The 11,406-nt window shown below is 38.3% G+C and overlaps 1 protein-coding gene across 3 annotated transcripts in view; it reads left to right on the top strand.

Moving 5' to 3' along the window:
- LOC106887941 (cTAGE family member 5-like) overlaps positions 1-11,406 on the top strand; it is a 37,208-nt gene that overhangs the window by 10,279 nt on the left and 15,523 nt on the right. For 2 of the 3 annotated variants that reach the window (XM_014941753.1, XM_014941755.1), the window contains 10 exons: positions 1,514-1,645; positions 3,587-3,608; positions 3,715-3,803; positions 4,194-4,265; positions 4,990-5,100; positions 5,398-5,469; positions 5,885-5,989; positions 9,591-9,713; positions 10,311-10,434; positions 11,216-11,262. In XM_014941753.1, the coding sequence (XP_014797239.1) occupies positions 1,514-1,645; positions 3,587-3,608; positions 3,715-3,803; positions 4,194-4,265; positions 4,990-5,100; positions 5,398-5,469; positions 5,885-5,989; positions 9,591-9,713; positions 10,311-10,434; positions 11,216-11,262 (897 nt within the window). Of the gene's footprint in view, positions 1-242; positions 397-1,513; positions 1,646-3,586; positions 3,609-3,714; positions 3,804-4,193; positions 4,266-4,989; positions 5,101-5,397; positions 5,470-5,884; positions 5,990-9,590; positions 9,714-10,310; positions 10,435-11,215; positions 11,263-11,406 lie in introns of those variants that run through there. The other variant, XM_014941754.1, reaches the window with a different exon arrangement.

Genomic DNA, 11,406 nt, shown 5'->3' with positions numbered 1-11,406 from the left:
CCCCCTCAGGCCTATCCGCCACCGTCGCGCTCTCACCTCCCCCGGCAGTGGTATCTCCCGCTGCGTCCCCCCGGCGGTGGCGTAGTGGTACAGCCCGCCGCCCCCTTCAGGCTCCCACCTGGACCCGCGCTGTTTCCCCCCCCCTTCCCGCAGCAGCAGTGGTTTTTTCCTACACCCTCCTCTTCACCCCCCCCCTTCCGCTTCTGCAGTGGTACAGGCCGGTTGTCAAGCGCCGAGGCGGAAGGGGCCGCGCGGCGGTGGGCTCGTGCCGCCCGCCGTAAGATGGCGGCGGCCGGGCGCGGAGATGCTGTGGAGGTCGCCACCGCCAGCCTGTGGCTGGGCCTGCGGGAGAGCGCGCAGCGCTACTGCGGGCTGGCCTTGGAAGGGGCGCGCAGGGTGAGTGCGGGACCCGCCTCCGCCCCCCGGGTCGGCTCTGGCGGACCCCCCCCCACCGCGAGCGCCGGGGTCTTAACGTTGCGGCGCCTCGGCCTTGGACTCTGGTCTGAGAGGAACGGCCCCGCACCGGCGCGCAGGGCTGCGGCGTGGGGAGGCGGGCAGTGCTTGGCCGGCGTGGGGGGCTGACAGCCGGCGGAGAGCGGCGCGGCCGGGGGCGGGCCTGGGGGGGACCCCGGGACGCGCGGGGCCTGTTGGCGCTGGCTCTCTCTTGGGGAGTTACAGAGCTCTCAACAAGCCAAAGCCGTGAAACGAACGCCCCCTGATTTCACACACACGCACACCCTTCTTGGCTTGCGATAGGGGTAGGCTGGCCGCTTTATTAAAGCCGTCGAGGTGAAGGCTTTACAGTAGCACTTCCCAGGTTACACGTAGTAAATGCCCAGAGAAGCTGTGGGTGCTCCATCCCTGGAAGTGTTCAAGGCCAGGCTGGATGGGGCTTTGAGCAACCTTGATCTGGTGGAGATGTCACTGACCATGGCAGGGGGGTTGGAACGAGATGATCTTTAAGGTCCCTTCTAGCTCTAACCATTCTATGATTCTAAGTGTGAGCTACATTAAGCGGGTTATACCCTTCAGAAAATAGTGGTATCCGTTTACAAATAAAACGTATGTGTATTTTAGTATTTAAAATGTGTTAAATCATTGATTGGGTTCAGTATGTTGTTTTAGCATGAAGTTGGTTGAGCAGGTTTCTCTACTGATCAAATTTTCTACTAGTAAATCATAAAAGACGTATCAGTATTGATTCTTCTAACAATGAAATGTGTAGACAACTCAAAGGAGAATTTGCCATAATTGGTAGGTTCAGAAGGAAAAGTTTTCAGAGCTTTATCTAGTTGTCATCATATCTTGCTGTAATTTTTCTTATTTTTTTTTTCTTCACTTGGTAAATGTACAATTTAAAAACCAAAGTCTTCTTCTATTTACTTACTCTGAATTTTGGAAAAATATAGATGTACAAGCCTTAGGAGTAAACCAAGTCAATGTGTAATATCTATTTCTGTTGAAAACATTAATCTCTGTTTCTTTAGTTGAAACCTTTTACTTTATTTTTCAGGCTGTGGCTTCACTGCCTGAAGATATGAGGCCTGGTCCTGATCTGTATGGTTTCCCGTGGGAAATAGTGATTTGTGCTGGCGCTGTTGGAGCCTTTACAATTCTCTTGTTCCTGTATAGAAGTTATCAATCAGTAAGTGTTCAAATTACATGCAGATGTGTGGAGTGTTTTAATGGTTTGAATTGAAATTGTTACTGTGTTCAAGATAGGTAATCCTTCAGAGTTTTAAATCTGTTGTGATTCACTTTAGAATCCCTCTAAAAGAGAAACTGAGAAGTAGTCTTTTGTCAAGACAGTAAGTGTTTGGACGTGTACCGAGTGACTGTTGGTATTAGAGGAAATGCAATGAAACTCACTGTAGTAAGGCTTCCTTTTTCCTTCCCTTTTTAATTTCTACACCAGACTTGCAAAGTCAGCCCTTAAATTATTTTCACAGGATATAGAGGTTTTCCCCAGGCCGTATGTATTGCTGAGTGTCTGTATGTCTCTGTGACTACCGTGGCTATAGCCAGATCAGCTCAGGTCTTTCAAGGTAATTGTAAGCAAAAGCAATCCAGATGGGTTCCCATCATGGGAGGCATTTTAAAACTCTTTGGACAGTGACCTTGATTTATTGGAGCACTGAAGCAATTTTACTGTGTGCTGTTTGTGAGCACTAAGCTAATAACTTTGGGAAATGCAGCACCGAAACCTTTTAACGCACAAATCAGATTATATTCTGAGGGTAAAGGTTGTCTTCTATTGTAAGTAAGGATCTGAGTAATAACAGCTGCCCACCATACTGTCCCTACTAATGAAATGAGGTCACTGTCCATAATGCCATATTTTAAAATTCTCGACAGGTTTTGCATACTTTTAAATAGACAGAATGTCATTTTGGTCCTAGGTGTAATGATGCTCATGTTGGAAGATATGTTGCATACTGGTTTAGTTTTTCAGATATGACCAGCTGCATTTTTAGGGTTCTAGCATCAACCTAGATCTGGAAAATTACCACCTTACTCTGCAGCAGTAGTTCAGATTGTCTGTGTTTGTATAAGTTAATGTATCTATAATTTGGATCATTCCTTCTGTTTTCTAGCAGCTAGGTGGTATGAAAGAGGCTTTTCAGCTGAAATCAGTCAAGCAGCGACTCTTGTTTTCCTCCTGCATATGTCACTAAGGCAGAAGTTTTACAGAAACAATTACAGAAGTTACTGATAGATTTTTCAGTCGTCCGTACTTAGAACTGCATTGACTACTCTGAAGAATTAATGGTTACTTGCTCAAAAGTAATGGGGTTGGGTTTTGGCATGGATGATGGGATAAGATGTGCTTATAACTTTCTTACTCTTTTTTCTATTATTTGGACTCCTCCTCGGCCATTCTGTGGCTTTAATTGAGGAGGAAATGGGAAAAATCTGAAGGACCCATTGTATGTTAGGCACGTGATCCTGGCCCAGCCTTGAGAGGAATGCTGTATTGTAAAGTTTTTGTGAGTTCAGCCAAGTTCTGCATCTCTTGTCTGGGCATTTGTGACCGATTTTGTCCCACAGTTTGTTAGATTTTGATTCTGGGGCACTAGACTCTGCGTGGCAGCTGCTGATTTGGCACTTCCCACTGAGTTGCATCTGGGCAGGATGCCCATCAGGTAGTACCCTTACTGCAACTCTAACTACGATTTATTACAACGTGGGGTTTTTTACTCATAGAAAGTTAAGTCTGAGCTGGCCTTTGGAGCTTCCCCCTCCCACCCTTTTCCTACTCTTTTGGCTGTACATGTCCACTACCACTTTGTGTTGGTAGTCATGGTTATGTGATGTCTATTCAGGAATGTGTTATAGAAGTGATCCAGGTGTAAATTAACCTCCTTTCCTCTTTTCCCTCTGTTTAATTAGAGTGGGAGGACAGGGCAAACACACATGCATGGAAGGGATAAGAGCAAGGATGCAATTGCCCATTTTTAACAGCAGCCTGTATTTATAGACCTTCCATGGTTAAAACTGTTGGAACCACAGCTTAAAACATTAGCTTTCAGATACTGTGCAAGTATAATTGATCAGACATTTTGAGTATTTATTCTTTTTATTTCAGGTTAGAAGTCGACTTTATGTAGGTAAGCTTATTTTTCATACTGTTTCTTTGGAGTATGACTTTTTTTTTTTTGGTCCTCCTTTTATTTGTATGTTGCAGCAGTTAACTGTCTATCTTTTTTTTTTTAGGAAGGGAAAAAAAGCTTGCTAATAAAATTGCTGAACTAGTTGAAGAAAAATGTGAAATTCTTAAAAAACTCAGCCTTTGCAAAAAACAGGTAATGATCCTCATTTATTGCATTCAGATCTGGCACTGAAATTTACCAAGTACTTAAAGTATTAAACTTATCTAAAAGTAAGATGTTTAAAGCATTTTATAGTGATTCTTCAAGTGCTTTTTCCTGTCAGTGCCTTTAAGTGCAAGTAAGGTGTAAGCGAGTTCTGCTTTTAACTCTTAATATGATATATTTTACTGGAAGCAATTTAAAAATGTCTTTAGTTTGTGCCACTGGGATAATCTGCTAGGGCTATGGATTTCCTGATTTCCAGCAAGGTGCATTTGTGAATGTTTAGGTGGTGGCTATGTTTCAGACTAAAGCATTATAAATTGATGCCATTATTTAAGCAATATTTCTTATAAATTCTCACATAAAGTATTTCCTTTTCAGTTCGAAGATTTAGAATTGTCTCTGAAGGATGATAACGTTACGAAAGAATCAACAGATACATCTTTTCTTGAGGTAAAAAGATAAATGGAAATTGTTATTTCTACAACTTAAGGCAATATTTCAGGAAAATGCTGCCCGTATTAAAAAAAAAAAATCAAACCAACAACAAAAAACCTGAAACAAAACCCCCGAAAACTTAATTGTTTTAATTGAGAGTGTTGTTATTTTCGTCCTGGGTTACTGAAAATTACATAGAATCAAGCCATTTAAATTAAGATAAGTTTTTTGTAACATTTGCATTAGAAATGACTGATAATAGAGCAAATGGAATACTAGACAGTATTTAATTTTTTTTAAAAAGGAAGTTTTCCCTATTTCTAGGAGATGAGAGTAGTACATGAAGTATTTTTTCTCACACGTTTTGATTCAAATATATTGTATAGGCTACTGGAGAGCAGTTGTAAACAAAAATTACCACTACATTGTTTATATCTCCCAAAGTGGGAATATATTTGTAAAAGAGTTCTGAGAAAGTGAATCAGATACCTAATGAGCTCTATGAAGTTTATCTAACAAAAAAGCAAAGAGATTTATTTCATTCTGCACCTCAGATCCTATAGAGCTAATTGTTACAAGTTTTGTTAACATGCAAAAGTCTCTGGAATACTTTGAGATTTATTTGATATGGTGAAATTTGTTAAACGTACTTTGCTGTCATATTTAAAACATACTTGTCATCTTCACATGTAATTAATGTTGAATGTTTTATGTTAACTGTCAAAACAACTCGGTTTAGGAAATGCATGAAAAACTGAAGAAGTCAAACATGGAACTCAAACAAGAAATAGAGAATCTAGAAAAAGAACTGGAAGAAGACAAATCTAAGCAATCAGAAAATGATAACTTGGTAAGAGTAAATAGAATCCTGTCTTTGTCATTTAAAAAAAAATTCTCTATGGAGAAGACAAACTATTCTCTTTGGGTTTTTTGAAACAAAAATTACATTTCCCATTTTGTTTCCCCTCATACTTCCTGTAGCATATTAGAAAAATGAGACCCATAAAGGAAAATACTCAAAAAAGCTGGTTTTACTGATTTGGCAGTAGAACCTTCTCAGTTTGAAAATTAAAATAACTTTATTAATTGCCTAGACCTTTTCAGTCAAATCTGTGGAAAAGTCTATATGACAACTAATAATTTTCAGGTGGCTGAAAATCAGAAGCGAGTGGAGTCTTTAGAGAATGAAGCAAAATCCATCCAGTCACAAATCGATGAGGTATGTCCAGTTTTTTATAGTTTCTGTTTTCAAATCTTTGTAATTTTTGTTCTCCATGTAGTTACTGTTTTAATATTTTTTTTCTATTAAAGGTGCAGAAATAATATGCTGTGTAAACCAAAAGACTTCTGTGACTTGTAGACTTGATTTACCAACTTTGAATTTCATGTAGTGATTGGCATTTATGGGGAAGTACAAGTTTCCTTGTGTTTTCTTTGCCTGCTGACTCCACAAAGATAAATAGCATTGCAAAACTAAATCAGCAAAAACTGGTGAAATTGTAGAAAAATGTGAGGATATGTATATAGCACAGCTAGAAATCCTAAGAATAAGTCCAATAATATCATCGTGTCCCTGCTTATATCTTCACCTATACCTATACTCTATAAACAACACACTTTTTTATTTCATTTAGGCCAAGTCCACCCTAAAAGTATATCAGATTAACACAGAGAGACTCAAGACATCCATTCAAGATGCAGTAGATGAAAACAGCCATCTCCAGGAAAGTGAGAAACAGGTAGGTTCTTCCTAGTTATTGTTAGAAATACTGTATTTTTTTATGATACTATGTAAATATGATTTCTCTAAGGAGCTTGTCCTCCATGTGTTTGTTAATAACCCTTGTGTGTTCTGGTAAACGGAATGAGGAAGGGGACATGGCTTTAAAATTATTTTATGTCGGAATAACTTTATCTAAAATAGTCCTGTTTTGAAAGAAATTTAATAATTGGGGTTTGTGGGGAAACATGCATAGAGTTCAGTGAGAGAGAGCGAGAACTTGGTAATGTAAGACTAGTAAGAATTTTGCTGAGACTTACAGGAAAGCAGCAGGATTTGAGCAAGTCCACAGGTGGGATCCTCCCCAGAGGCAGAGAGAAAATGCCTGTACTTGATCCAGAAAACAAAAGAAATTAAGAAATTGCAGAGTATGCAAAAGGCAGGTAAAAAGTTACTGCGGTACCACTATGGATGAATTCATGGAAGGTCAGGCAGGTAATACAATGGGGCAGAAAAGACTGATCCCAGATTTTAACTGTTTATTTTCCTCAGTGCCATAGCCACTGCGAGTGGATGAATTCATGGAAGGTCAGGCAGGTAGTACAAAGGGGCAGAAAAAATCCCAAATTTTAGCTGTTTATTTTCCTCGGTGCCATAGCCACTGCGGAAATGCTAATTATTTTTAAATGTTCAGCATATGTAATACTTGTCCTGTGTGATAACTAGTTTTACGATTAAATTATTTTTTTTTTAACAAAAAGGTGTTCTCTCTGAACATTAAGTGTTCCATGGAATGTTTTCGGATTTTGAGGGTTTGGGGATTGTTTGTTTTAATGGTTATGTGCTTATTTACGTGTCTGACTGATGATCTTGTTATCTGAACAGTAACCTGATAGATACTGGGGTGGGGCAGGGGTAGAAGTACAGACCTGTTGGTTTTTAGCAGTCTCAACTGGGGCTTGCTTTAGTCCTCTCTATCAAAACACTGTGCCTGTCAGACTTACTGATTCAGGGGAAAAAAAAAAAGTTACTGGAAATAGAAAATTTTCTGCAGGAAGAATATTTCAGTTCTGCACAACTCTGTTATCAGTAAAACTTTGTATTTTTCTCCAATTTTAGGAGGGGTACATGTTTGACTACCAAAAAAAAGGCAATTTTATTAGATGCTGTCAGTGGAGAAACAATAGATTTGGGTGTTATCACTGAGATAAAGTTGCTTGAGAATTATTTTCTTTGTTTCTGTGAGAAGGAAGGATCTGGTCTCAGTGCTTTATTTCAAATTTGACAGTATACTTATTAAAAAAATTTTGGGAGGCAATATGCAAAGTTTTAATAGAGAGGGGTTTTTTTGTGTGTTTTCTCTGGTAATTTCTCGATTTCAAACAGAAATCATTCTGTGAAAAGAATCTTCTTTTTCTTTCACTTACTAAAAAGTAGTACTTAGAGTAAGATAGTGCTGATAATTACATTTTATAGGCAATCATTTTATATCAAGCAAACCTGGGAAAAAAATCAGTAAATGCAACTCCCAGTATGTAATTAACTTCCCAGGTTCCTAGATAAAAATAAGTATTTTTGCATTCCTTCTAGATAAAATGGCCTGGGTATAGTGGTTCTTAAACCATATTACTTAGGATTAATTACTACACTTTGTTGTTAACTGAGCTTTGCAGATTTCAGTAATTTGAGAACATTTGTGTATAATGTATTTTGCTGTACTTTCTAGCAGATAAATAAGTTGATAAGATGTGATGGAACCTGATCAGGAAAGAAGAGAAAGTATCTACTTTTGTTTGTACTCACTTTTATGAGGTTGTTATGAGCATGAGAGTTAGTTTGCTATATTAGAATATCCGTATCCTTTTTTTATTTTCCTTTCTTACTTTTTTTTTTTAAGATGGAATTTCACTTATGCTCAAAAGGTAACAAAGGTGTTATTTGTTCACAGAAACTAGAATACTTTCTTCCTCTGTCCATTTGCACTAATGGGTCATAATCTTCTGGCACATCATAGCTTAAATGTTGTAACAGATGTGCTGTCTCAGATTTATGATGTGTCAGAGAGAGGATTGGGCCTTTTAGTTTGAACAAGGGAACTGTTAATGAGCTCCAAACTTTCTTTGCTTTGTTTTTTTGCAGGAGCATTAGAAATATATATTGCTTTAGCTTATTGCAAGTCCTTGCTATTTCTCTTTGTGATTGTTACAGGTATATAAAGTCACGTCAATTTATTTTCTCTTTGGCTTCATGAAGAAGGAATCTCTTAAAGTTTAGCTTCCCTTTGAGGGTGACATTTAATGATAAAAGTAGATACCTGTGTACGTCTTCTGAGCAGTATTAGCATAAAGAGTATTTTTGGTTTATCCATAATACCTAGTTTGCCTGATGCTGCAAATTCATACATGGCTTTTATTGCTTGAAAGGTGCAGTTGTGTGCCAAGTGGGGTTCATCCAGTTCTAGTCACGTACCTTTTGTTTTATGCCTTCTAGTTCTATCTTTAAGTAGTGTTCAGGCTTGCTTCTCTGTTTGCATGGCAGTTCCCCTGTTTAACTACCATTTTCTGATTTTATTTTTAGTATAACTGGCTGTTACGTTCTTGTTGCTCAACCTAGTTATTCCTTTCTGTACATTCACTGCTTTTAAATTGGTTGCCTGTTGTGCAACTTTAAGCAATATTCTTTTGACAGATTCTCAGACAGATTTTCTGTACCATACCCCATGTTTTTGTACTGCATGTTTTGTCTTAAGAGAAATTTGCATCAGTTCGATTTCATTCTCACAATATAAATACATTGTTTAATTAGTTAATATGTTGCAGTGGTTATTTTTAATGAGCTGGTGCTTAGGTGTACTAATACCTTTACTGCTGTAAAGTATTTTTGTGAAATGAGATTTTACTAGGGGATATCTGTAAAATGTAACTGTGGAATCTACCTGTATTTTAGTTAACCATAGTTAATTACAAAGATGCAAAATAGTAGGTGTCAATTACATAGAGTTGCTCTGACTTTCGTGCATAGGGAAGCCTTTTTTAAAAAAAACCAACAGAACAACAAACCTTTAAGAGGTATGGAGGAGAGTTGGAGAAATAATAATTTTGCAACTCACGTGAATTTAAATCAATTTAATAAATAAATAAAGTTTAGAAAGCTTCCTGGTTTCCCTTACCTCACTGCCCTCTTCTAGGTTGAAAAGACAGGTACAGTTTCAGAGTTGTGTGTGTATATTGGAGACTGAGTGTTCTCTCCATCTATTACCAAGCGTTTGTAGCTGTTACACGAATTGTCACTATTTTACATCTATTGCTATCATCACATCAGAGTTTTTTAACTGAGAAGAATATTAACTGAACTGTTCTTATAAATGTTTAAAAATATCCTAACAATTAATTGCAATGGAGAGCTATTGCAGCTAAAGCAACTGGACTATAACATAGAAGTCTTTATTTTTCAACTCTTGCGCTTTAGCTGTCTTGTAGTCTATGTTAATTCTTACTGATGGATGAGAGGTTAAAATTCTGCTTGTGTGTAGATAATATACATAACAGGCTCAAGTACTATTCATCCTTGATTCTTCGTTGTAATAGACAATCACACTAATCTGGTATTTCCCTTTTTAGCTTTTACAAGAAGCTGAAGGATGGGGTGAACGATTTAGTGAACTAAATGAACAAACGAAGATGCTTGAAACTTCCAAAGCAGATATAGAAGAAGTATTGAAAAATAAAGAGGGTCAAGTCAAGGTAAATTGTGACAGCTAGCATTGAATCAAATTAGTCAGACTGATGCTAATCATTGAGTTCCAAGGAAGTCTAACAACCTCTTCTTGTCTTAATATGCATTAAGCTGTTTTGGGTTTTTGTTTGCTGTCTCCATCCTCTAATGTCATGTTCCCTGCTAAGTGAAAAAGGTTGCTTAGCAGCACAACAGAGCAGTCTGATAACCTTTGAAGCCAGCATGTTAAATAAGCAAAAACTCTCTTAGTTCTGATGGAGTATTTGCATTTTTTTAAAAAATCTGGAGTGTGGGAGTTGAGAGTGTATTCTTACATGTGTGCACTTTGTATACACAAGCCCTGCTAAAAGCGTGCATACTTGGCCATCTGAAAGGTGTTCACAAGGGCACACCTGCTGACACGCAGGTATATGTTATAATAGAAGAGTAATATCAGACATATACTGTCTTGTATATGGGGCTCCCGTGATCTACTAAGGGAACTAAGTAAAGGACAGAATTCCTGAAAAAGTAATTATAATGATAACTACATTTTCACTGCTTAACTACATTTTCACTGCTTCTGTTTATTTTACTGTTTCTGTTTCCTGTGTGGTTTTTCTTAGTCACTGACACAATACTTACTGAAGATGAAAGACTGGAGTTCAGCAATAAGAGAAGATGATGACACTGAAGATAATCACTGGGACACGGATATCAAGGGTGAAGCAGAGAATGGGGAGCACTTAGGTACAGTTTAATTTAATAGATGTTTTAGAAATACAGAACTAACAAACTTCCAGGAATGTTAAAAGACGAGCTTCACAGAGGTTGGATTTTCAAAACACACCCAGTGTTATTCTTGATGGAGAGTTCATTGACGCTTGGACACCTATACTGCTATTTAGCAGTGTGTGGGTATAGCTAAACCGTACATATTATTATAGAGCAATGTAAAGAATCAGTGCTCAGTCTCTTGCAGAATAACCTTAGCCTATGTTAGTATTAAGCAGTGGTTCTCAAACAACATTTTTTAGGTGGGAACCTTGCTTTCGTTTCTTCTTGAAGCTCCTCCCAGCAGGAGCAGAGTGGGTTCCTGGAGCCTGGGTTCTGCTTCCTTGTCCTTATGTGGGTGTTACCTGTTGCGGAGGCAGTATGGTAGCACTGGAATCAGAGGGATGTAGATGTGGGTCCCCTCAAAAGATTAGCACAAAAGAGCCTTTCTTCCTCCTTTTTCTTGCTGCAGCTGCTTCTTACACTGGTGCTGATGATACCGTAGGGCACATCTCAGTAAATCTTACAGTGTGTATTCAGCATCTCTGTTTTAACATGAGCATTCTGACTGATTCATTGGTAAACAAAGCACTAGGATATAGGTATATCCCTACACCCCCGTTTTTTTAGTTTTTCTTCCAAATATGCTATACCTATCATGATATGTTGGGGATTGCGTTTTTAGAAATAGTAGTAGTAAGCTCTGTCACAAACCTTTTAATGCGTTGTATGTGACATACTCTGTTCTGTCAATCAGATGATCAGCAAAAACGAACTGTAAAGAAGTTGATCTATGCTGCAAAGGTATGTGATTTTTAAGAAACTTGTGGATGGAAGGGGGGAACTAGAGAGAGTGTATGAAGTTTTGAATGGCAATCTTAATTGCCTATAGATATCACAGAGTTCTGCTTCTGATGTTAGTGTTAAGTTACATATTTTTGCATGCAA

This window comes from Calidris pugnax, unplaced genomic scaffold, assembly GCF_001431845.1.
Source record: "Calidris pugnax isolate Ruff unplaced genomic scaffold, ASM143184v1 scaffold56, whole genome shotgun sequence".
NCBI lineage: Eukaryota > Metazoa > Chordata > Aves > Charadriiformes > Scolopacidae > Calidris > Calidris pugnax.
Note: the sequence above shows the minus strand (reverse complement) of the source record. Positions and strands in the feature narration are given on the sequence as shown.